Consider the following 26,560-nt stretch of genomic DNA (forward strand, 5'->3'; position numbering starts at 1 on the left):
GGGTGGCCCTGAAGTTGTTGGCATGTTAGCTCTCCTCCTTGCCCTAGCTGTAATGATGGGAGTCCGCCGTGACTGATCCCTGAATGTAGGGCGGGTCCTTGGAGGAATGTTTGTACTTCTCCGCCCTGGATGTGATGGGTTTGCAAGTAGCAGGCTCCTTGAAAGCCTCCCTCCCCTGTGCCTTGACGCTGTCGAGCATCGGCAGGTACTGGCTCCTAGTTTGTGTTGGGAGCAGTGTTTCTAGGAGGAAATCTGCCTTCTGCTTTTCCTCGTCGAGTTTTACCCCGAAGGCTGCTGTTGCGTTCCTGATGACTGTTGTAAACCCCAATGTCATCAGCGGCGAGTGCCTCGAAGGGTACGTGTCCACGTTATCCTCTGGACTCTCGGTGTCGAGATCTTGCCACTCTATGTCCTGTGTCTCCGAGGATGCAGAGCCCAGGATTGTCCTCTGGTCGTAATCCTCCTCGTAGTAGGAGGCTTCTTCTTCTGGATCTTCCAGCACCTCCGGGCTTCCCGACTGTCCTTCGACGTCTTAGTCCTCTTCTTCGGTTATCTCGACAACCTGTGGTCTTGGTTTTGTCGGGATTAAGAAGTCATTCATCCTGGCGTCAAATTCTTTTTTGCGCTGCAGGATGTTATCCATTTCAGCCTCGAGCTGTCTCTTTCTTTTCCATTTCGGCGGCACGTTTGGCGTCGAATGGATCGGCCGCTCTCTTCGGCCGATTGGTCGGCGTCGAGGCGACTTTCGGCGCCAAGCTGGATTTCGGGTCCTTCTCTTTCGGTGTCGAATGTTCCTTCTCGGGGACGTTTTTCGACGACTTTGGCTATTCTCCAGCTTTGGGCGCCTGGGAGTCCCTCTCTGAGCATCCGCTGGGCCTGTTTGTAGCCACGGACGCCGAGGATTTCGGCGTCGCGCTTTCGATGACTTGCCCTCGTTTTTTCGAGAGTCTGGGTCAGACTGTAGAGTGCCTTTCGGGGCTTTAGGGACCGTCGAGTCTCCTACCTTTTTAGGTGTCTTCTTATCGGTCTCTACGACCGTGTAGTTCTCGTCTTCTCCGGCGACGTTGTCCTCTTCGTCTGCTGAGAGCCCCAGGTCTCGAAGGGATGGTGGCTGGCCCTTGCCCCTTGACCTGCATGCTGGCGTTGGCCATCCTCTGTCTCGCTCTTAGTCGAAGATCTTCGGTGTGAAGGCGGAGCAGGCGTTGCAGTCATTGCTCTCGTGGTTGACCGGTAGGCAGAGGTTGCAAACCGGGTGCTGGTCCTTCTGCGCGTACTTGTGGTGGCAGTTACGGCAGAATTTGAATGGTGTGTTGTTCATCTCCTGCGTTCAGGGGCCCCCCCGAGCGCGCATTCTCCGATAGACGTCGAAGTTCTGGAAGTTCTCCTGTTCTTTTGTCGTCCTCTTCGATGGTGTAGTCTCTCGTCGTCTTTTCCAATCTTTTTTCGTCCAAAAAAGGCTTTTGGTGTTTTCTTTCTCCAAAAATGTCTGGAGCCCTCTCAAGAACGATCCAGACCCAACCGTGGAAAAAAGAATCTGAAGATGGCGCCCAAGGGTGGGAGCGTCCGCAGGAAGCGTGCCGACGTCACAGGAAGGATACCGTTGACGCCCACCTGGACTACGAAAAAAAAAAAAAGAATACGATTCCGGACCCAACCACTAGACCGTGGAATAATGCACAGCATAGTGAATCCAGAAAGATTCACGTTGCAAAACTTGTATTTTCTCCATAGGAATCCATTGTCTGCTTTTCTATGAAATTTCTTCTAAGTGTCTACTTTTGAAAACTAGAAACATTCCTTAAAAATCATACAAAATACTGAAACGGAATTACTTACCTGTTTTGAGTTGAGACCCCAGTGATGGCCCCAGGAGACCAGTACTGGATTACAAAAGTAACAAGATCGTACTTTACCTGCAATCTGAATTTTCTCCCATTGGATAACGTTGCCAGATTTCTGTTGAAAAGTTTCAAAGTGTGAACTTTTAAAATAGCTTCTTATTCCTGAAAAATCACTACAATACCTAACACGTTTTTGCTAAACTGTTTTCAGCTTAGACCCCAGGACTGAACCTAGGAGCCAGTCCTGGAATTACAAAGTAATCTGCAAAGTAATCACCTATGTTTATATAAGAAAATCCATTGAGCTCAATGCTAAAATGTGTGTAGAATTGTGTTGCCTACTACAACCCCTGTACCTATTGTCTTTACAAAGTGTATTGCCTTTCTGCAAATTACTCATCTGAGACCTCTCATATTGAGAACAGTATATTCTTGATGCCTGTTGGTTCTAGAAATAAAACAACCATATCTTTTGATATAAAAACAATTGGCCTGGAGTTCAGGTTTTGAGTGTGTGAAACCTTTTGCTGACTGATGGTGTACAAAAAATGCTTTACACTGTCCTCTGGTACTGCCTTACTGCTCGACCAAGCGACCATTTAGAGAGTAAGGTCACACCTGGCTTTAACCTCTGTTATACCTCTGGGGTTTGTGGACTCTATACACACACTGTACCTTATCTGGTTCAGTATATATATAGAGCCACTTTCTCACAGTGAGGCTGATGAAAAAATCCTGTAGTCATCCCATTCTGAAGCTGTATCATGAAGCTCCCCTTTCTCATCCGAAGAGGCTGGATCCTGGAGGGGAACAGATTGTGGAATATTCGGCACCGAAGGAGCCCTAACTCTTGCCGACGATGTCACCTGAGGAGGAGGTATATTAGACGAGTCTGAAGGCAGGAAGCGCTGCCTATAGTCCTGCAGCATAGATTGCAAATCTGATAGTAATGCAGATAGCATTGTGACCATTTCTTCATGATGCAGTTGATGTTGTTCAGGCTGGGTAAAATAGGTTCGACCATAGTATTGCTAGTTATCATCTGGCTGGCACTTGACGTGCAATTCTGACAGGCTATATGCGTCCCCAAGAGACCTTCCTCCTCTGAATCTCCCTTCTCTAAAAGTTGAGTGGGTTAAAGACGAGTAATTTTACTGGGTGAGGTGTTTTCAGGCGTGATTTCCGATGCCAGAATCTTTTTTGGCGTAGCCAGATTTACATATATAACCTTCATCGACAGATGCGTCGAAGACTGTTTCTTCTCTCCCACAGCTTTTAATGTACTTGCCGTAGGGGATGTAGTCAACGATGGCGATTTCGTCGACACTTGTGGAGTCGGCGACAGTAAGGTCTTCCTTGACAGCAACGTGTCCTTCGACTGTGGTGCACTCGACGACTGCGATGACCTCAACAACCGCTGCTGTGTCGCTCTTTTTCGGTGGGCGGTGAAGTCGACGATGACCTCGTTGACTGTATTTTCTTAGATGTAGTCTGTGTCGGTGAAGAGTGCTTTGTCGACGAGGTGACATTAAGGAAATGGTCGATGAAACTGAACCCCATGTTGATGTCAAGGTTGCTGACTAAGAGAACCATAGAGCATGTTGTCGACGTGCCAGAAATGCATCTTCTAGTCGTTGACAGAGCTGGGATACTTTTCATCACTGACTGAGAACACCCTGACGGAATGTCAAAAGTACGTTTTTTTCAAAGTCAGTTTGAGTTCCACAGGAGGTGTTTTTGGTTCAGAAACAGTATTTGATGGCTGTTCTTTTTTATGAGAACCTTTGCGCTCAGAGGAATATGCAAAAGAGGACTTTTTAGCAGGCTCCTTATCAGACTGTGATTAATCTCTTGCCCTTTTAACAGATTTTTGTAGAGGTGGACTGGTCACTCTCGGAGTCTGACACAGGGTGTGATCTAGATTTCAATTTCTGAAGCCAGAAGAGAAGACATCCTTCCTGGTCTCTAAGGGTCTTATTTGAAAGCATACGACAAATCTTGCATTCTGACGCCTTATGAGATGGACACAGGTAGTAAATGCAATTTTTGTGAGGATCTTCAACGTGAAGTCTTCTTCAGACAAGTGGCACATTCTCTGAAGAGAGCCTTCTTAGCCTTGTCAAACATAGTCCAGATAGAATGAAGACCCACCAAAAGTAGGAAACAAATATGCTACTTACCAGTATGCATCTGTTCTTGGCATGTAGGGCTGCTGACATTCATATCTGTGCATAGATCGCCGCCTAGTGTTGGGTCCGGATGATCGAACATTGTTGTCCTGGAAGAGTCTTCGAAGTATCACGAGATAGGTGGCTCCTCCCCTGGACTACGGTGCGCATGGGCATCGACTCCATCCTCAGATTGTTTTTAGCCATTGTAGCCAAGATGGAGTGAAACTAAGTGAATGATGACCATGGTAGAAGTATATGTGAATTCCTGCAGCTGCTACAGGCGCCGGGGAGGAGGGCAGACGATATGAATGTCAGCAGCCCTACATGCCAAGAACAGATGCATACTGGTAAGTAGCATATTTGGTTCGAGGCATGTGGGCTGCTGAATTCATATCTGTGCATAGAATACATAGCAGTCCCTCCATTACCGGCGGCCGCCCATGCCAGCTGCAGCAGTTTGGAAAAGTGTTTTTAGAACAGCCTGCCCTACAGCTGCCTGCTGTTTGGAGTGCACATCAACACAAAAATGCTTTGTAAATGTGTGTGTGGTAGACCATGTGGCTGCTCTACATATGTCTTCCAAAGGAATATTTCCAAGGAAAGCCATGGAGGCCCCCAACTTTCTGGTGGAGTGGGCTTGGCTTTTAGATAGCAGATCTGAATACATTTAACGATCCACCTAGCTATACCAGCTTTGGAAATGGGGTTACCTTTGTGTTGTGGCGCAAAGGCAACAAAGAGTTGTTTAGTTTTCCTAAAATCCTTGGTCCTATCAATGTAATACATCAGGGCCCTTTTGACGTCAAGGGTGTGGAGCATTCTCTCCGCCAATGACTCAGGATTTTGGAAGAACACAGGTGATTCAATAGTTTGGTTAATATGGAATTGAGACACTACTTTAGGAAGGAATTTAGGGTTAGTGCGAAACACCACCCTGTTAGAATGAATTTGAATAAATGGCTCTCGGATAGTTAGTGCCTGGAGCTCACTAACTCGTCGCAGCGATGTAATCGCTATAAGGAAAGCTACTTTCCATGTCAAGAATTGAATCTCGCAGGAATGCAGTGGTTCAAAGGGGGGACCCATCAGCCTGGTGAGGACCACATTGAGGTTCCACTCCGGAGCTGGCGGAGTCCGCGGAGGAATGACTCGCTTGAGTCCTTCCAGAAAGGCTTTAATGGCAGGCACCCTGAAAAGTGAGAGGTGCTGCCTGTTTTGGAGATAAGCAGCCATTGCGGTTAGATGTATGCGAATGGAAGCATAGGCCAAATTACATTTGTACAGATGGAAAAGATAACAAATGATGTTCTGAATACTGCATCTAGCGGGTTAATGTTGTGGTCTGCACAATAAATGACAAACCGCTTCCACTTTGCCGCATAGCATGCTCTTGTGGTGGGCTTCCTCGCCTCCCGGATGATGTCCATACAGTCAGGAGGCAAGTTTAGGTAGCCAAACTCGAAGACCTCAGGAGCCAGATCGTCAGGTTGAGCTGTTGCAGATCTGGATGCTGAATGTCACCATGGCTCTGCGTCAGAAGGCTGGGTGTGAGGCGTAGCCTCTGATGCGGTACCACGGACAGTTCCAGAAACGTGGTGTACCATGGTTGGCGAGCCCGCGTTGGAGCAACCAGGATGAGAGTCGAGTGCTGCCTGAACTTGCGTGCCACCAGCGGTATCAGAGGTGCTGGGGAAAAAGCGTACGCAAATTTGCCTGACCAGTTCATCCATATCGCATTGCCCTGCGACTGTGGGTGTGGAAACCTGGCGGCGAAGCTTTGGCATTTTGCGTTCTCCCTTGTGGCGAACAGGTCTATCTCTGGATGACTCCACTTTTGGAAGTATGGGTGGAGTACTGATGGATGTATCTCCCACCGTGCATTTGGTGGCTGTACCTGCTGAGCAGGTCCGCCATCTGATTGTCCTTGCCCGGGAGGTGTTCTGCCATGAGGAATATGTTCCTCTGATTGGCCCACTTCCACATGCTCTGAGCCAGATGAGACAGCTGCGGAGAGTGTGTCCCTCCCTGCTTCTGAATGTAGTACATGGCTGTCATGTTGTCCGTCCGGATCAACACGACCTTGTTGCACAGATGTACTTTGAAAGCCTTTAGTGCCATGAAGATTGCCATCAGTTCCAGAACATTGATGTGCATCTTCCGTTGCTGTTGCGTCCATAGTCCATGCACAGTGTAATGGAGTACATGAGCTCCCCACCCCTGGAGAGAAGCGTCCGTTGTCAGGATGATCTGTGGCACAGGCTCTTGGAACGGTCGTCCCTTGCAAAGGTTTCGTGGATTCCACCAATGCAGAGAGTTGTATGCCCGACCGCTCACCAACACTAGGTCTTTCAACTGCCCAGGAGTATGAGTCCACTGACGTGCTAGGCACTCCTGACACATATGTAGTCTCGCGTGCGGGACTATGGAGATGCAGGAGGCCATCATGCCTATCAACTGCATGAACACTCTAGCTGGAAGCGAGTGTTGGGGTTTGAATCGTATCAGCGATTGAATGCTGCTGACCCGCACTGAATTTGGCTGTGCTGTGGCTGCCAGAGTGTTTATCGTCCCACCCAGATACTGCCGTATGTGGGCGGGCTGGAGGTAGGACTTTGGGTAATTCAGTGAGAATCCCAGATCGTGAAGGAGGTAAATGGTGTGGGACACGTGAGCGGCACACTGCTGGGCCGACTTCGCCTGGATGAGCCAGTCGTCCAGATAAGGGTAGACGTGAATGTTATGTCTCCTTAGGTGTGCCGCCACTGTCGCCAGGCACTTTGTAAACACCCTGGGTGCCGTGGTGATTCCGAAATGCAAAACCATGAACTGGTAGTGCTGGTTTTGGATGGTGAACCGGAGGTATTTTCTGTATGACGGTGCAGCGGAATGTGAAAATACGCATCCTTTAGGTCTAAAGTTGCGAGAAAATCCCCCTGACTGAGCAACGGGAGCACCTGCTGCAGGGTCAGCATATGGAAGTGCTCCGATAGGATGTACTGGTTGAGGGGTCTGAGGTCCAGTATGGGTCTGAGGGACCCGTCCTTTTTTGGTATCAAGAAGTACAGGGAGTAAACTCCTGTGCCTCTTTCCTGCACAGGCACGAGCTCTATTGCCCCTTTTTGCAGCATGACGAGGACCTCCTGCTGCAATAAGTGCAAATGCTCGGCGGACATAGGACGGTGTCTTGGGAGTATGTTGGGTGGAGTGGATGTTAACTCCAGACAATAACCGTAGTGTATAAGCTGTCTGACCCACCTGTCTGTGGTGATGGTTCTCCAGACTGGCAGGAACTGCTGAAATCTCCCCCCGACCGGTGTTGTGTGGTCGGGGGGCAGTGACAAGGTGTCACTGTTTGCTGGTGGCAGAGGATCTGGAGTTGTTTCCACGACCCCTGCCTTTGGCGCTGTTTCCACGATATCCACCTCAACTTTTGTTGGTGTATGTGGACTGTGTGTTGCCTTTGTAGTACTGCGTTGTTTGGGAGAGCTGGCCTCTGGAAACGCCTCTAGTGCTTGAGCGACGAAAAGACCCACCCCTGAATAGCTGGGACTGTAAGGCACCCATGGACTTAGCAGTTTCAGTGTCCTTCTTAATCTTTTCTAAGGTGGTGTCAACCTCTGGGCCAAACAGGTGATCTGGATTTACTGTTTGATTAAGGATGGTGGTCTGTATCTCTGGCTTAAATACAGAGATTCTCAGCCAGGCATGTCGTCTCAGCATGACACTAGTGTCGACAGCCCTGGCTGCGGTGTCAGCCGCGTCCAGTGCACATTTAATTGAAGCATTAGAGATCAGCTTCCCCTCTTGAATAAGCATCTCAGCTGCCTCCTTGTATTCATCTGGCAGGTGTTGCAACAGGGTCTCCAGTGTGTCATAGTGTGCCCTGTCCTATCTCGCTAGAAGCGCTTGCGTATTGGAAATGCGCCAGATATTGGCCGCTTGTGCTGCCACTCTTTTCCCTGATGCCTCAAACACCTTAGATTCCTTGTCTGGGGGAGGAGCATCACCCGTTGTCTGAGAATTAGCCCTCTTCCGGGCATTCGAGACGACAAGAGAGTCCAGAGGCAACTGTCCTTTAATGTAGGTAGGATCAGTAGGCGCTGGTTTATACTTTTTCTCAATCCTAGGGTTTATCACCCTGGCTCTGGTAGGCTCCTTAAAGATCTCCCCAGCATGTTTTAAGACACCTTTTAACATAGGCAGAGTCTTGACAGTTCTCTCTGAGACTGAAAAGGTATCAAAAAGGAAATAGACGTCAATAGGGTCAGCATGGAGCTGGACGTTGTGATTTTTAGCTGCCCGTTCAATGAGGGCATTGAACTCTGCTGAATCCTCTGTAGGTGATGTCTTCAAAGAATAAAGTTGAGTGTCTTGTCCAGAATGAGGATCACCTGGGTCAGCACCAGCAGCCCAGGGTTCATTGGTATCATCAGGGTCTGTATAAACAGGATAGCTGTACTCATCCTCTTCATCGCCCTCCCCAGCGTCCACATCAGAGTAAGTGGGCGAGACATGAGTCTGGAGAAAGTGGTTCCACAAGAACAGGAGTGGAAGCAGAGTCCTTCTTTCTTTTTAGAGGAATTTTGTAGGACTCCATTGGTTGTTCCGGGGCAATTTTTCGCTTGTGGCATCAATAAAATGTTCTTGGTGTTCTTCTACCGAAGATTGCCGATGCTTCAAGGTGGAAACCACCGTCGACAACTTCGGCACCGAGGACACCTTCTCGGGGACGCTGGCGACCGCTCTAGGGGGGAAAGCCTTCGGAGCCACCTTCGGCGGCAACGTGAAGTTAATGGGCGTCGACGCCTTGTGAGGTTTCTCGACCGGCTTCGAAGGTGGAGGATCCCTTGGCCAACAGCCGAGGCCTTCTCCTTGATGCGCTGTAGGGAGTCCGTCACTTGCTTGGTGAAAGCAGTGGACGGGCGCGCCGAGTCGACGGGATCCTTCGAGGCCCCACTAGGAGTGGACTCTTGGGGTGCGCCGCTCTTGGCCTGGTCATGTTGACGCAGAGTCTCGAGAACCTTTGGGTCACCGAGTCCTTTGTTGGTGTCGACCGCCTTCGGCGCCGATTTACTCGGCTCGACCACCTTGACTTTAGTCTTCGGCGCGGCAGACCTCGTCTCGACGCCCTTGACTTGAGCCTTCGTATCGACAACACCCTTCTGCTTCTTCGGCTCCGAGGCCTTGGATCCGACCAAAGTAATGCGCACTTTCGGTTTCGAGGCGGGCACCAGTGCTGTTGCTTGTGTCGAGACCGTAGGTTTCACTTTCGGTTTCGATTTTCCAGGGTGCGGCTCAATAGCAATGTCCGTGGCCGAGCCTAAAGGCGGGGCCGTAGAACCCATCGTAAGATCTTGGGTAAGGCCTAGTGGCGATCCCTCGACCTGAGCCTTATGAATCGGTACGGCCCCAGTGTCAGTGCGAGGTAGCTCTTCGTCCGAGCTATCCTCCATGGCCCCAAAGGCCCCGTCGTCGTCCCCTACCTCGTCGACGACTTCTTCAGCTTCGAACATGTCGGCGTCCGCGTCGTAGTTGTAGTCGACGTCTGACGCGGGATTCGACAGTTTGTCACCGATGTCCCGGTTAGCCTCTTCCTCGATATCGAAAATGTCCGCAGGCGCCGGTGCAGTGTGTTGGGCCTCCTGGCGCGCAGCGCCGATGCTTAAGCGTCTTCTTGGACCTGAAGCGGGAACAAGCCATGCAACTGGCTTCATCATGGTCCGGCGACAGACACTTGTTGCACACCGGGTGGACGTCAATGTGGGGATACTTTGAGTTGCAGACGGGACATCTCTTGAACGGACTTCGGTCCATGATGAACAGTCGATAGGGTCTGAGGCGTCGACTGGGCCCTCCGCGCCGAAAGCACGCGGGTGTATGGAATCTGGCTCGGAACCGAGCTGTAAGAGTTAGGCACCGAACGCAAGACTATACCGACGAAGAAACTAAAGACCTTTTGGTCTTAAGTTCTTTTTCGATTCCGACTAGAGGGAACCCAAAGACATCCGAACCCAATAGAGGAAAAAAACAATCTGAGGATGGAGTCGATGCCCATGCGCACTGTAGTCCAGGGGAGGAGCCACCTATCTCGTGATACTTCGAAGACTCTTCCAAGACAACAATGTGCGATCATCCGGACCCAACACTAGGCAGCGATCTATGCACAGATATGAATTCAGCAGCCCACATGCCTCGAACCAGAAAGATGTCTAACAAGAGATCATAAAATTGTACTTTCCTGTAGAAAAAGTCCAAATCCTTCATCAAATGAGAAAGCAGAGCTCAGAGGAGACTACCTAGTACAACGTGTGGTAGAAAATCTGAGGCACTGAGCTCCGTCAGGAGTGTTCTAGAGGGTGATTGATACCGATTGGTTGGGGCAAAATACTACTACTACAAGTACCAGGGACTCTCATCATGGCGACGGGGAATGATTCAAGCATGTGAATCTATGAAAGTTCCAATACTGGAGTAACAAAGCTTGTTGCATTTCCAGTCCGAACACCACCGATGCCAACACCGACCCGCCGTTGAGGGACTTCAGGATCCATCAGGCCTTCATTGAGTGGCTCTGCTGCCTTGCTTTCTCTCCCTCTCCAGGCCAAGTGAGAGCCTCTAACTAAAGGGACCCACCAGACAAAACATTTACGCACCCACGCCCCCCAGCCAAGGTTCACGTAAACAGACATTGTCACTGTGCTCCACAGAGCCTCAAGAGTCAAGAGTCAAGCCCTCCCTCACTCCTCCCCCCTTTGGGGTCTGCAGGACTTTTCCCCAAGTCCAAAACTTGGAGCCTTTCTTTTGCAGGTACTTTGTCCATAGACTTTAAAGTATAGCGTTCAAGGCTACCGATGCGACTAGCACCTCTGCACCCGGACACGTCAGGCAAAACTGAACAGCTGGTGGTTTCTTGGACCATGGCCCTACAAGTACCTTACGTCCTAGAAGGCATTCTCTAAAAACATTTGCAAGTATATTTATGCAGTGTATGTTTCTCCAATAGGTTAACATTACCATGTTCGAGGCTCATAGAAAAATGCAGTTGAAAAACTGTAGCCATCACTGGAGACCCCACTATGGGAATCCGCAGTCCCGCGGGACCTCCAGGGGCAAGAATGTAGGAAACAGTGCAATAGGACTGAATAACAAAGGTGGGTGACATTCGAGGTCCACAGGGTCTCCTTTAATACATGGAGATGCAGGGTCGGTTTGACCTGGCCGCCACTCAGCTCTTTAGATATAGGCAAGATTAACACACTCTTAAGGGGGAACAAGGATCTGCTTCACAATGTGGCAGACTGTTAGCAGCAACCTTGCAAAAAATGCCATGTCACAAATTTACCGAACACTGGTGACCAACAGCCAACCAAACCTTGATGCATTGTAGGGTACATGAGAGGGTGACTTGGGTGTACTGATGGATTTAGACTGGAGGAGGCACTCCCATTACTCCAGAGAGGCTGCCATTAAGTCAGGATTTAGGTTAGTGCAACTAAAAACACAACATTGCGCATACTATACTAGCACCAGACTTCTTCGTATGGGTAAGGCAGAGAATGATAGGTGTCGGTTGGGATGTGGGCAGAGTGGGATATTGTTGCATATCCTATAGGAGTGCACCAGGTTACAACCATTTTGGTCACAGGTGGATCATGCCTCTCAGCAGTCACTGAAGAATCAGTGGGATTAACCAGAAACTGGCCAAGACTAGGGATGTGGGAGATCATACCATGCCCAAGTACACTGATCTGTTTTGGAACATAGAGCTCACGGTGGCCAGAAGGGATAGCTCCTGGATGTGGGAGAGCGAACAGCCATCTTCTGTGTCACAGTGGAGGGCCAGTCTGGACTTGTGTATGCAGGCAGAGCTCACAGTATACAAGGCCATGTGCTGTTCCAGGAAACATGTTAAAGTGTGAGGTCAATGGAGGGAATACAGGGGTTGTCAGAGCATCTGCTTATTTTGAACTCCAACAGTGAATTGCAATTTAACGTGTATCATGTCAGTGGTGCAATGTTTTTCTGTTTTGTTCTGTGAAACCTACAAAATAAAAACATTTCCACAAAAAGAAGTTTGTTCAACGGCCTCTTCTTATGGGTTGAATGTTCAGTTTCATGGATTTTCTACTCCCTCCTATGCTCTTGATCACCTTTTGGAGTGGAGGCCGGATTTGAGGGTGTGCAGTCAGCAGTATCCAAGGGTTGGGGTCCATTAGGGATTTGCGTTTTAGTTTCCTCTCGACAGCCAAAGCTTTCGGAAACAGGGGGGCGGGCTTTGGAATATTTCAACTTAAGATTGCTTGGCTCAATGCAGAGTATTCAAAACAGGGTAACCCTGTGTCCCTCAGAACCTGGGTAAGCATATATGTAAACAAAAATTGGGTCTGTCGGGTAAGAAATGTATTAATAGATGCTCACAACAATGCCGAAGCGTCGTCGTGGTGCTACCTGAAGCTTGCCCTTAGGGATGACTTCAGAGCTTTCTCCCTTTCGACACAGGACTTTCTTAGACGTCTGAAGATTCTCTCTATGCCAGCTCAATTCCCTTCATGTTTTTTTCCGCACAGGAGAGTCTAGCTCTTCCACAGGAGTGGGTGTCTGTGCCATCTCATGATGAGCCCACCTTTGTTTCCCTCTCTCCTTCAAGGTCCTGGGCTGATATTCAGCTTTGCAGCCTGAAGATTGGTGGTCCCATGGCAAATAGAAGTAATAGACACCACAGCTGTTCTACTGGGATTTATTTGTGATGTAAGTTAGGGCAGGTCCAGAAAGTGGTGTGCTTGATACCTTCTTTTCTTCTGACCCACGGGGGTCAATGTCCTTGTGGGTACTCCGAAAGTATATGACGTCTTTCAACATTTTTCCTTGACGTCCATTGTTAATTGTTGCATCTTCACCGTAATCCAGTGTATCCTCCCCCCACCAAGTATTCTTTCAAGCTTTTGGATCTGGAGTGGCCATTGAGGTTACCAGACCCAACTAGGGAAAAAAGAATGAATCTAAAGAGCAGCCACGCAAAGGGGCTTCAGTGGCGTATGTCTTGTGCCATTCAAGTAGGGACATATCACCAAATGTTCGACATCTATAAAAAAATAAAAGACTATTCCAGATGCAACCCCTAGATGGTGAAATAATGTATAGCATGCAAATCCCAAAATGATATATGCTTGAAAATTAAACTTGGTCTCGAACCCTAATCGACTTATTAGTTACCAAAATCCAGGCTCCAGGAAATTATAATATCCACTGTTCTTCAATGTCTTGGCACTGCACAATTTCCGCACCCACACCAAAGGTACACAACAAATACATCTGAAAATGAGGCAGAGTCAGGGGATCGAGGCTGTGAAAGGGGGGCGGGGGGGTGTTTGAGCGGGTTGATACATTTAAGAGGTCTGATAACAGCCACGTGCTGAATCAATACCCCAATAAGTTAAAAAAAACTTCAACTCTTTTGCATTCACCCAATTAACAGTACGATTATGTAAAGCATGCAAGTCTTTACCAAATTGGTAACCACACCCAGATATCAGACCAGTTCTGTGAATTCCAATAGAATAGGACTACACTGAAACAGTCACAATGTGCTTCTCATGACAGAGGCTGCAGAGAAAGCAGTAGTACTTCAACACTTTCTGGTAGGGGAGGAAAAGAGGATGTCAGTAACTGCAGCAACGGGAGGGGAAGAAAGACCAGTGTCATCCAGAATTCGATCTGTCTCACACAGTTTATTTAGCAATAGGTAATAAGAAATCAATTGTAACATCTATACAGTGATTCAAAGTTCATATTTATAAGTAATCGATCGCACTGCATGATTTACAGCTGGGTTAGGCCTTGCGCCTTTTATTTAAGTTTTTTTTGCTTTCCAAGTTCAAGTTTTTCAGAAAGTGGAAGGGAGGGGGAGGGAGGAAGGCTGAAATGTCCGACAACCCTCCCTCGGGCTCTGCCCATCTCCCCCGAGGATTTTCCCCCGAAAATCCATTCCCTCAGGATCCTTTTTACCCCCCCACCAAACTCCGGCCCCCCCAGGAAGGGAGGGGAGGAGGAGGGCGGACTTTTTTTTTTCCTTTTTTCCTTGTTAGATGTAAAAATAACAAAAAAAAATATCTGCAAGAAACAGAATGATCCACAATATATATATAGACTCTCCATTGGTTTGGCAGCTGCCATAGTATTCCAGAGGACTTTGAGGAAGGGGTGCAGGAGTCTTCTCTACATTTACAAATTTAATACTTCACACTTCATTCTCAGACAACTTTATATAGAAAATGCTCAAAAAAGGATGGGGAGTGGTGTATCCGTGGTGACTTTGCTTGGCCAGTTGGGTTTTCTGTGGGGGCAAATTTGTGTTTAGTCTGTGTACAGATTTTGCTCGAGAGCTGACATCATTTTTTCCAACCAAGAGAAATATTCTTTGATATAAATTTATACATATATATACTGTTTTCCCCTTTCTTTCTTCAGAAAGGCTCTTCCTGCAGCAACCGTGAGGGAAGGGGTGAGGGAGGGGGGAGTGGAAATGCGAGGAGAGCAAAGGATGGGGGGAAAACCCAAAATATTTGTCAAGAGACAGTCCATAAAAGCTATCGATATAACATTTTTTTCATTAATTTAAAAAAAATATATAATAATAAGTAAAACTTAACAAGACATGGGTAAACAGGAAGAGGTCTGACAGCGAGGAAATCTGAGAGTGCTCTCAAACCCGCCAAGCACCCCACCCCCTCAAAAACAAAAAAAACCCTTTCCAAGTGGGTGGAGAAACGGACTCCTACCGACCAGTCATAACAAAAATAAGACTCTTTGCGCAACGGTCTGCACTGGAGGGAGTTTTCGCCGCAAATGGGGCCATCTCGGCCGGAATCAGTTGCGGGCTGTTCGGAGGTACAAGAGGGAGGTACTTTGGGGGCAGGTGTGACAAAAACAGGACGTTCTCGCACATTAATGAGTCCCAAAAAAACTGTCTTCGGTATAAAAAGTTTTGAGAAGAACAAGGTTTGCGTCTCAGTCTGCTCCTCCTACACAGAGGGTGCTCTTAATGCCGCCACCTGCCTAGTGTATGTCTAACGTGCTCTGTGAAAGGCTGGAATTCAAGTCTGAGTTGTCCAGTTCAGAGGGTCCAGGCCCATGCAGTCCAGCCATACCAGGGTTACCCGCGAGCTGCGAGAGCATTGCATTCTGGTCTGGGCTGACAAAATGTCCTTGGTCCATGGAAAGACCCTGGGCTGCAGCCAGGCCTGGGTGGGGAGAGTTTGTCTGTGGGGAAACGTGGTGGGGTGAGGGCTGAGGTTGCATCCTTGGCGAAGGACTGGAATGGGGAGGCTGAGATTGGGGTCGAGGCGAGGGCACAGGCTGAGGAGAGCGCACCTGGCTGGTGAGCGAGGAAGGAAGCTGCTGGCCCTGTAGGTGGGGGGACTGTGCCTGACCGGACAGCATGTGCTGCTGGGGACTCATGGAGTTGGACTGGGCCGGGGATCCCATCTGCTGCTGCAGGAGCCGCTGTTGGAATGCCTGCTGAAGGCCGGCATCTGTACTCATGCCTGGTGGCAGCTGCCCCATTTGTCCCATGTTCCCTTGTTGCTGCTGCATCTGCATTTGGTGCTGTAGCCGCTGTTGTTGCTGCTGCTGCTGCTGCTGAGAGTAGCTGAGGCCCTGCGGCTGCTGAAACTGGCTGTGGTTCGGGATCCCGGGGCCCAGCACTTGTCCTGCTCCTTGTTGCTGATGTTGTTGCTGCTGTTGATGTTGCTGCTGCTGCTGTTGTTGCTGCTGCATCATCTGCTGTCGACGCATTAAAAGTTCACGAAACTGTGGTGGCATACTAGCATGGTTCATGCTCATAGGCTGGCCCTGGGGATTCATACCTGCCATGCTCTGCTGCGGCTGCTGCTGTGGCTGAGGCTGCTGGGGCATGGTGGGTCTCTGTACTGCTGCCTGCATGGGGTTCATTCCCTGTTGTCCTTGCATGGCAGTCTGCTGCTGCAGCCCCGGTGGCATGCCTTGAGGCATTCCCTGAGGCATGCCCTGTGGGTTCTGGTTGCCCACATACTTGGCAGCTCGCTGTTTGATGAAGGCAGCCAAAAGCTGAGGGTTGGAGTGCAGGATGTTGAGCACTTGTTGCTGCTGCATAGGGGAGCTGGGAGACCGGAGAGTCCTCAATAGGTTCTGCAGAGCAGCTTGTGGCACAGAACCGGGCTTTGGCTGGCCAGCCCCAGGACCCATACCCTGCTGTTGGGGCATGTTCATTGGCTGCCCCTGAGGGGGCACCATCATGGAAGATCGCTGCATGCCCTGTGGCATCTGTTGGGGCTGCGATAGCCCTCCCTGCACCCATTGCGCCTGCTGTTGTGGCTGTTGCTGCTGCTGCTGCATCATTGCCTGTGCAGCCATTCCTTGCTCGACATGCACAGGCCCCCGGGGTGGCTGTGGAGGATTCATGCCAACTGGTGCCATGGTGTTCATGTTTGACATCTGGTGCGCGTTCATGATGGGCCTTGGGTATATTTGTCCATGTGCCATCTGCCTCTGGGTCTCTGCAGCTCGTTGGATCTGGAGTGCCATTTCCACAGCAGCAGGCGGTGGGCCCTGCACCTGCGATACCTGCGGAGGCGTAGGTGGAGTTAGCTGCCCACCAGCCTTACCTTGTGACACAGGGCCTGCAGGCTGAGTCCTCTGCATAGCATAGGGAGGCATGGTATTAGGCGGGGGTGGCTGAGATACTGGCTGGGGTTGGGGAGGAGGCTGTGGAGTCTGTGGCGTTGTAGGCTGCTGGCCCGTGGGAGTGGTAGGCCCAGCAGATGTGGGTGATGGCAAGCCCTGTTGTGGAGGCTGCCCACCGATGCCTGTCCTCTGCATGCTGGCCATGCGCCGTCTGAGCATCTGAGCCTGCTGCAGACGGTGCTGTAGCTGTTGCTGTCGAAGCTTGTGTTTAATGTTGAGGCAGAAGGGCACAGGACATTTGTTCTCCTGGCAGTGCTTGGCGTGATAGCAGCAGAGTGCAATGAGCTGTTTGCAGATGGGGCAGCCACCATTTGTCTTTCGCTTGCAGCCTTTGGTGTGCTGTACCACACGCTTCATCTTCTGACAGGACGGCAGTGAACAATTGGCATTGCGGCACTGGCAGGCATGCACAAGTGACTGGATGCAGCGCTGGATGCTGAGGCGGCGTGAGTCACCAGGGCTCTGTGTTGCAGCCGCCTGCTGGTTGTTGCTTTCATCATCCAGGCCAAGGCCGAGCTTTTCCATCTTGTGCTCGTGGGTTTTAGTGTTGTAGCAGGTGATGCACAGGTCATAGTCCTGTAAAAAAGAATAGGCATGTGAGTAGGATAGTGGCAATGCTTGTAAAGAAGAGAGGACGTTATAATACAACAGCGAGTAGATAGGAGCAAACAGGTCAATGCCAGCCCAAAGGGAGGAGGAATGGACAGGGTCATGAAGGGGAGTGGTATAGGGAAGTCCTTACAATGGAGAGCAGGACAGGGAGTACAAAAGATGGTGCGTAATGGGTTGTGCTCAGGAGAGCGACAGAACGTGTAGTACTTCAGAGAGGGAGCCCAATGGGAAATGTAAGCAAGAGAAAGTAGATTGGGCAGAGCAATTGGAGGACAAAGGAGAACCAATAATGGCAGACAAGGTAAGCAGAAGAAATAGTCCCAATGAATTAAAGTGAGGGACAGAAGAATTCACAACAGTAGAGAAGAGTAGAGGGGAACAACAGGCAAGGAATGAAAAAGAGCACAACAGAACGGCTCATTGGTGGTATAGAGTAAAGGTAAACAGAAGGGGCAGTGTATTAAGGTGCTAATCACGGTATGAGTAGGGCAACAGCAGACATTCTTTTCATTAAAGTGCCTACAGATCTATCAGCAGATTGGTTTATAGTCTGAACCGCCACGTGATACTACTACACACCTTACCTCAAAGGCTGTGGAGTAACTGGACAAGTTACAAGAGGGATAGTAGATAAAGACATGCTACGCACCTCAGATAGTGCTTAATTCTGTATTGGAGGGAGAGTACATGTAAGGTAACTTACAGCACAGATTTTGTAAATCCTGTACTATTGACAAATGGATGGACAGGACTGTTACTTACCTTACAGACTGTGTAGCATCTACACAGGGGACAGGAAGGAGAACAAATACAGGCATGACTTCTCCCGCTGAAGGTGCAGTGCCAACACTGAGAAGATGGGAATGGGGGGCAACAAGGACAACACTGACTTACGTCACCAGGTCCCATAATACCTGCACTCACTGGTGGTAGACAGGAAAGGCAGACTTGCAAGACACTTACCTCGCAGACCGTACAGTGCCAGCGCGTCTCCACATGATGTTTGCACTCATTGCATGTGTACACAAAGCGATCCTGGCTCTGTGTGTGCAGTTCCACCAGCATGCACATGGTGGACCACTTGGCTCGTCGCAGGGAAGAGAACTCCAGGTGCTTGTCGCGGGCCAGGGTGAGGAAGGCATCCCGACCATCCATGAGGTCACAGGGGATCAGGGGATCTGGCTCCACTATTGGTGGCAGAGAGTTAGCAGTGGGACCAGCAATCAGACGGATCACGAAGAAAACCTGCAACAAACATGACAAGTAAACAAATATGAACTTGCAGCAGGAGCAGCATGAGCTGAATACGAGCACATAACTCAGACTAAAGAGTAGGTATTACTGGCAATGCACAGGCATTACTGGTAATGCTGAGAACAAGCTGGTACCATTGGTAAGTAATGGAAGACTGTCTATGGAGCTAGAGGGTCAGGCTAGAAGTACAGGCTCACACTAGCAGTTAAGTGCGTTCTCACCTCCTTGTGCTTCTCCATGGTAGCGTACAGCTTCTGGGACAGGTCGTTTGACACGTTAGGCATCCCTGGCTTCTTTTTATTGCCTCGGCTGAGGCTACTTTTGTTCTTACTCGTCTTCTTGTTGTTCTTTTTCTTAGCATTCTTACTATCGCCCTTGATCACCTGCTGAGCCACATGAAAAAAGGGTTTCAGAAACCTGGATTCCATGGGGATGAGATTTCACCTTGATGTAGCAAAGGAAACTACATGATAGTGTGCAATTCAATAGCACGTTGGCAAAAAAATCATGTATTTTAACCCCATTTGAGCTGGTTGACTACAGTAGCCAGGAGAGAGCAAACCCAACTAATGTCCTCTGTAGACCCAAACTACTTCACAACACTGTCAGCACCCCAACACATCAATAGCCCAACTTCGTCTTGAGCAGCCCAACTTCATATTGAGCACCCCACCCTCTCGCTGACCCAATTTCATTCCAAGTACCCCAACATCACCTCCGATGCTCCCCAATTGCTTTAACACCACCCCTTGCATCTGCACAATCCACACTAGTGTGTAACCCCGAAGACCTGTGCCTGTACTGCCTTCCAAATGCACCTTGGGGCAACACCACTGGCTCCCCCTCTTACATCAATACTTTCGATGCTGGTATTCTCCTCCCGTTTCCGCTCTTCCTCCTCCTGTTCCAACTCCTTGATGCTCTCCTCAAGCACATTGGGCCAGAAGTCACCCTCAAAGTATGGAAGCTCGTTAGCACTCGTCAGGCGGTCCTCAGTTGCTTGTTTAAACACATCCTGGCAAAAAAAATGGAACATGCTGTCAAAAACACATTGAGATGTCAGACATGATCAACAACAGCAATCTGCTCTGTGCACAGAGGTTAGCACCAATACATGGCGTGACCCTAGTTTCACCCAAGGACAGTGTCTCTACTTCCCTCAAAATGTTCCCTTTGTATAACCACACAGTAGAAGCCTATGACTCCAGTAGCAAACATCCTTGAGTCTGTTCAACTACATCTAGAAAGTATTGATAAGAGTGACACTATACTTTGCACACCAGCAGGACTAGAATACATGTTAAAGATGTGACATGTCCCTAAATGGTCACGTTGAAGCAGCAGCGTATTTAACATGTTACCAAAGGTAGGACAGTCTGCTGATATAATAAACCCTAAAATATTTTTGAAAAACAAAACCGCTCTCAGGAAACCAGCATCACCAACACCGGAACTGACAGCAAAGGTATCAGCAGGCATGCTGAACCAGAATGAACCACAGAGAGCGATGGAGATTCACAGCATCAATGCGGTGGCCTGAAGAAATACTCTTGAGATGGATGCAAGCAAACACACAAGACAAACCTTACAAACAGACCACATTATCAGAAACACACAAGTCCAGCACCATTCTTAAATCCACTCAATATGTATGCACCTTGTAGTCATGAACAATGCGCTCAGACACACACTTGTCCAGCATTTTCTTGTACCACTCCTGCAGTCGCTTTGGCTTAGGGATCTTCTGATCCATGGGGTGACAGTGGAAGATATAATCGTCTCCCTCACTGGGTGGGCAGGCCCAGATGTGCCCGGTGGTGTACCTGAAAAGAAAAAAAGCCTTTAATATCTTTAAATGAAGAAAAATCTTTTGCATTTCGTTGACAGAGCAGAAAACTAACAGACGGTACAGAAGAAAGAAATGGAGGATTTGATTGCTTCCAACTTTGGTTTTTACCTCAACTACTCCGCCTTCTGTGGTGACAATATAGGTACAGTTAGTGAACACAAACAGCTCTGCTCTCTGGCTTAAGAACTCAATACACAAATACTTTTAAAACAACCCCGCCCAGAAATGGACCAGTGCAATACCAAGACTGTACAATCCCCAGGTGCTTTGAGCCACTGATCCCCCTTAGGGTTTTCCTACTACAGCCATATCGCTCAAATTTCCTCAGAGATTTAAAACATGCTGCTTCATGTGTTACTGCAGTTGTCCAGGTTCCGGAAAAGATATTAAAAGATCTTTATATGAAAGACAGACTGTTAGAGGTCTCAGAAGTCTACTGCAGCATTATGTAGCTCAGAACACACAAGCTAATACCAGCACATGTTGCATAGGAATGACATCTCAAAAAAACAAAAGGTGACAGGAAGAATGTTTGCAATAAGTCTAACCACTGGCATTCGCTTGGGGTAGCATTCCAAAGCCATTGCTCTTTTGCTCCCCAGACCACCTTAGTATGGACCCAGCCATATTCAAATCAGTCTTGACCCTACTCCAACAGGAACAGTCCGTCCAGAACTGCCAAGCCAGGTCTTCTACACATGCAACCCAAGATTATTTTCTCACTAATTGGTGCTCTTCAGTCAGGTGTAGATTGGTTCCAGAGGCACAGTGAGCAAGGGACCCACATCTGGGCATACTCTTGACCATTTATGGGTTTACATCAAACACACAAAAGGTGATAAGAGTGATGCTTGCCCAAGGCGGAATTTGAGGGAAAGGCTGGGTTTAAGCTGATCAGAGCATAGGACACTTATCCCAGCGCAGTAGCAGTTAAAAGTAGGGGAGGCTTACTATGGGACACTCAATGTGGAGAGCAGGAGGTACTCTCTAGAGAGCATACACAGAACAGCAGACAGTCATCCCATTGCTGACAATGGCACAGAGCAGACTCACTCCCTCGTCAGATGATTAATACACCACGAGGGACTAAACCTTTTTGCTTTCTCCCAAGTGGTGCTGAGCAGGAGAGAATATTTCTGGGACTTAGGCTGCACAGAGCAGAAGCTATGTCAAGGCAGATGCTACAAGGAGCAAAATACATTATCCTGTTTGAGTTTAGTGCGGGTGAAAATCAAAAGTTACTCACCCCAACCTCTTCACATACTCCAAGTACCCGATGAGGATCTCGTGGTACACTGCAGTCCGCAAAGACTTGGGGCGGAAGAAATGAACACTGTCAAGGTAAGAGATATAGACCCGCCTAGAGGGAGACAAAGAGGTAGCAATCAGTTAGAGCAGAAACAGTGCAGGCTTCAAATGAAATAGGGACAGCAGAGACGGCTACTAAGGAAGGCAGTCACTTCAGAAACTAGCCTTTAAGTAAAACAGAATTAATCTCACAAGGAGAAAGGCAGAACAGAGGAGCCAGAAGTCAAGAGGAAGAAGTGCAGAAGGAGAGGGCTGGATTATAGGAAGATTTTTGGACCTGGAGGAGAAGAGCAGTAGGCAGAGACAGCAGTAATGGTCAGGCAGTGATAGGACAAAAGATTCCTCACTGTGATTGAACAACAAGTTCACATGAGGGGGGAAGTAACGAAGTTGGTGGAAGCATTGGGTGATTGGGAGAGGATCTGAACTTGAGGAATGCTATGCGGTTGTCAAGAGGGTTGCACTTAATATAAGTCCTGGGAAGTTCTGTTCTTGGGTTGGCAGTCGAAGTCTGAGGGAGAAAAGTGAATAGTTCTCACTGCTGGCTGAGCAATGGAGTTGCACAGGATGGGGACAGAGGTGGAATCTCATCTGATTGGGATGTGGCACCACTTGGAGCATAGGGGGACAGGGCATTCTCACCTCTGATTAGGCTGCGGACAGTCAGACCCGTATTCCTGCACATGCATGCCAAAGAAACACAGCTCCACTCCATCCACCTCCTCAAAGGCAAAAAGTGCTTTTGTTCGATAAGGGAAGGATTCAGGCATCTCGCCGCTATCTACAAACCTGGAAAGAAATACAAGACACAGTCAATCAAGTTCAAGAACAAGCATTTAAGGTATTTAATATGATCAAGTTATTTGTGTGCAACACCTGATCACATGTATATAACCAAGCTACCTGGCTCCCTCTTTAACAGTTAAGGTGGGTTTAACAATGTTTTTCTTCAGTGAGATGCATGTTTATTATCATCCTGTCTAAAAGGAAGGGTTTTGGAGCACAAACAATATATTAAATCTTTTAATGATCACAGAGTTTGAGCCCCCTTATACTAAAATGTCTCTTCCTCTTAAGAGATGAGATCCAAGGTTCAAAGCATGCCATGACAAGACTTTCTCCTCGATAGGGGGCAAAAAGGCAGGTTTGCTTAAACTATTAAAGAGAACGGTTATCACAGGTACTTATTTCTTCCTCAGAATAGGACCCTGGTAGAAGCATACAACTTCTGGAACATTATTAAGCAACAAGCAATGGCAAAGTCTCGCATTGCCAATGGTTTTTAGCCTTGCTGTAGAGCATTCCTGATGCATAGCTGAAAAATGAATTTAAAAAAAAAGTGATAGGTTGCAGTTGCGACATGCGTGCGCCTACAAAACGATGCAATTTTTTTATATTTACATAAATGGATCAGTAAAGTAAACTAAAAGTAGCACAGAAGCTTTTTTAAGTGTGGGCGAACAAAAAGGGAGCAGGAGAAAGCAGCACGGAGAACACGGGTGAGGGAAGCAACTGCAAAGGAACAGGAAGCAACAGAAGGCGATGTGGGAAAGGGGGTCGGTTGGGAGAGATTGAAGCAACACAGAGGGTGGTGGTGGGGGGGGGGGGGAGAAGCAACCTTAGCAAGAGCAGCATGGAGCTGTGGGGAGAAGCACACAGGTGAGAAAGCAGTGTGGGGGAAGTACTCTGAGGCGAGTGCAACATGGGAGGCAGGATGGAAGTACAATGGGTAACTCAGCAACACGGAGTGTAGAGGGAGTGAAGTGCATGAGAGAGACAGCTGGAAACATGCATTACAATGGAATGCTTAACCCAAAAGAAAACAAGTATTAGAAAAGCAATAGGCCTCGGATTTATTTGAGTTAGAGCTAATGGCATTGTAAATGGCAATGTTTTTTAGCCATGTGTTATGGAGTGTATGCATTTGTTATGTGGCGGAATTATGTTGGTTTGAATTGGAATTGTATGAATGGTGGTAAGGTGCGCTTTAGATGAATATATTTAAAAGTAAAGTGCACCATATGCGATTGCTTCAATAGTTTATTGTGGATGCATTAACAACTGATGTGTGCATGTATGGCAGTTGGTGTGGGTGCCTGTAGAAATTGTTCACTGATAGCTGGTGGTGTGTGTGCTTGGTGGAAGAGTGCACTGCTGGCTGGAGGTGTGTGTGCCTGGTGGAAGCGTGCACTGACAGCTGGGGGTGTGTGTGCTTGGTGAAAGTGTGCACAGATGGCTGGTGGTGAGTGCGCTTGGTAAAAGCGTGCACTGATGGCTGGTGTGTGTGCTTTGTGCAGTGAAATGGTGCACTGATGGCGTTTGTGCATGGTGAAAGCGTGCACGGATGGCTGGCGGTGTGCGGTGGTGAGTGTGTGGTGGTAAGAGTGGTGTGTGTGGTCTTATGTGTGTGGTTTTATGTATGTTTATGTATTGGACTTACTTCCAGTGTTCGTGTCCTGCACACTCACTCACTCTGCAAGCACGCACTCACTCTGCAAGCACTCACTCTGCAAGCACTCACTCTGCAAGCACTCACTCTGCAAGCACTCACTCACTCACTCACTCTGCAAGCACTCACTCACTCACTCACTCTGCACTCACTCACTCTGCACTCACTCACTCTGCACTCACTCACTCTGCACTCACTCACTCTGCACTCACTCACTCACTCTGCACTCACTCACTCACTCTGCACTCACTCACTCACTCTGCACTCACTCACTCACTCTGCACTCACTCACTCACTCTGCACTCACTCACTCACTCTGCACTCACTCACTCACTCTGCACTCACTCACTCACTCTGCACTCGCTCACTCACTCACTCACTCACTCTGCACTCGCTCACTCACTCACTCACTCACTCTGCACTCGCTCACTCACTCACTCACTCACTCTGCACTCACTCACTCACTCTGCACTCACTCACTCACTCTGCACTCACTCACTCACTCTGCACTCACTCACTCACTCTGCACTCACTCACTCACTCTGCACTCACTCACTCACTCTGCACTCACTCACTCACTCTGCACTCACTCACTCACTCTGCACTCACTCACTCACTCTGCACTCACTCACTCACTCTGCACTCACTCACTCACTCTGCACTCACTCACTCTGCACTCACTCACTCTGCACTCACTCACTCTGCACTCACTCACTCTGCACTCACTCACTCTGCACTCACTCACTCTGCACTCACTGGGCAGCTGTGTATGTGTTTCTCTATTTATGGCTCTATGAACACAATGATACAAGTTATAAGGCTACAAAGGTTTAGTTACAAAGAACTGTTACATTGGTAACTGTAAGGAAAAAACCAAACCAGACTTACATACACAAAAAACACGCTGCCCCTCGTAAAACTGAAGGCACCATCTGTTTTGTGGTAATCACTTCTTATCTAATCAGGTAACTGTTGTGTCACCCTTTCCACTGGTCTCATGTTTGAAAGAAGGGGGGGCGAGGAGATTGAAAGCTTTGTTTCTCCACTAACCCAACGAAGAAGAAACCAAGAAAAGAGTAGCAGATTCTCCATTCAGAAAGCAACTTAAAACGTGGATTTTTGACAAGTAATCCTCCTCCCCTGTCTAAGCGCCTTGAGACCCTCTGGGTATGTAGTGCGCTATACAAATTCTCTGACTTGACTTGACACAATAACAACTCGCTAAAAATGTAATAACGTACATTACAAGGTAATGTTTAATACAAAATATAACACTAAATGTAACCTGTTTACCATATTTAGCTTGGGTAAAATAGCAACACAGAGCACGTGCCCAGTTCCTGCCTACAATAACGCACTATGTCCAGGAACCAGAAGTCCGTTAGTGTAATACGAAGGTGATTAACAAAATTGAGTTTGTGGGTAGCATACAAAAATCTATCGAGAGGTACATAGAGCGGAACAAAAAGGCAGGTATGTCTTTTGCTTGTGCATGGCCATAATAATCCATATTAAACGTCGTCTGCTTTCCCCATGGCTGTGTCTGAGCAGGTATTATTGACTGTCGAAATAGGAGATGTGATTAAGGGCAGAGCTGCAAACTTTGCAACTGAGAAAGTATGTTTGAGTCTTAGCATCGGCGAAACATCCTGTAATTTTGGGCACATCACTTAATATCTCTGTGCATAAAACAGTAATGTGATTTTGTGATTAACGAAAATAAGCTGCTCGTTTACTTCAATGTGGTTCTGGTAATAAAAAAGGCACCCATGCATCAGATTGTGGACCACAATGGGCTCTGTTCGAGGGCAATTTCCTGGCTAAAATAACGCACTATGTTCAGGAACCCGAAGTGTAAAACCAAGGAGATTAACAAAATGAAGTTTGTGGCTAGCATACAAAAATCGATCAAGAGATAGATAGAACAGTGTAGAAAAGTAACAAAGCATGACTTTAGCTTGGTTAAAACAGCAACACAGAGCTCGTGGCGAAATAACGCACCATGTCCGGGAAACAGAAGTGCGTTACTGTAATACCAAGGAGTTTAACAACAATTGAGTTTGTTGGTAGCATACCAAAATCTATTGAGATGTACATAGAACGGAACAAAGAGGCAGGCATGTCTTTTGCCTGTGCATGGCCACAAAAATCTATATTAAACGTAAAAAAATGTCAGTGCTGCAAAATAAAGCACAAGTTTAGCTTGGGTAAAAGAGCAACACAGAGAACGTGCCCAGTTCCTGGCGAAATAACGCACTATGTCGGGGAAACAGAAATGCGCTACTGTAATACCAAGGAGATTAACAAAATTGAGTTTGTGGGTAGCATACAAAAATCTATCTATGTCCGGGAAACA

General features: G+C 48.2%; 1 protein-coding gene across 4 annotated transcripts in view; it reads right to left on the reverse strand.

The window, feature by feature from the left end:
• Nucleotides 1–13,720: 13,720 nt before the first annotated feature.
• Nucleotides 13,721–26,560, reverse strand: part of EP300 (EP300 lysine acetyltransferase) — a 520,590-nt gene continuing 507,750 nt past the window's right edge. For 2 of the 4 annotated variants that reach the window (XM_086958296.1, XM_086958278.1), the window contains exons 25-31: nucleotides 22,398–22,544; nucleotides 21,694–21,807; nucleotides 20,256–20,421; nucleotides 19,449–19,613; nucleotides 18,820–18,981; nucleotides 18,308–18,589; nucleotides 13,721–17,308 (exon numbers count right to left, since the gene is read on the reverse strand). In XM_086958296.1, coding sequence (XP_086814422.1) covers nucleotides 15,068–17,308; nucleotides 18,308–18,589; nucleotides 18,820–18,981; nucleotides 19,449–19,613; nucleotides 20,256–20,421; nucleotides 21,694–21,807; nucleotides 22,398–22,544 — 3,277 coding nt within the window. In that variant the 3' untranslated portion in view covers nucleotides 13,721–15,067. Of the gene's footprint in view, nucleotides 17,309–18,307; nucleotides 18,590–18,819; nucleotides 18,985–19,448; nucleotides 19,614–20,255; nucleotides 20,422–21,693; nucleotides 21,808–22,397; nucleotides 22,545–26,560 lie in introns of all 4 variants that reach the window. The other 2 variants (XM_086958288.1, XM_086958270.1) reach the window with 1 other exon arrangement.

Source organism: Lissotriton vulgaris, chromosome 1_1 (genome assembly GCF_964263255.1).
Source record: "Lissotriton vulgaris chromosome 1_1, aLisVul1.2, whole genome shotgun sequence".
In the NCBI taxonomy this organism is placed as follows: Eukaryota; Metazoa; Chordata; class Amphibia; order Caudata; family Salamandridae; genus Lissotriton; species Lissotriton vulgaris.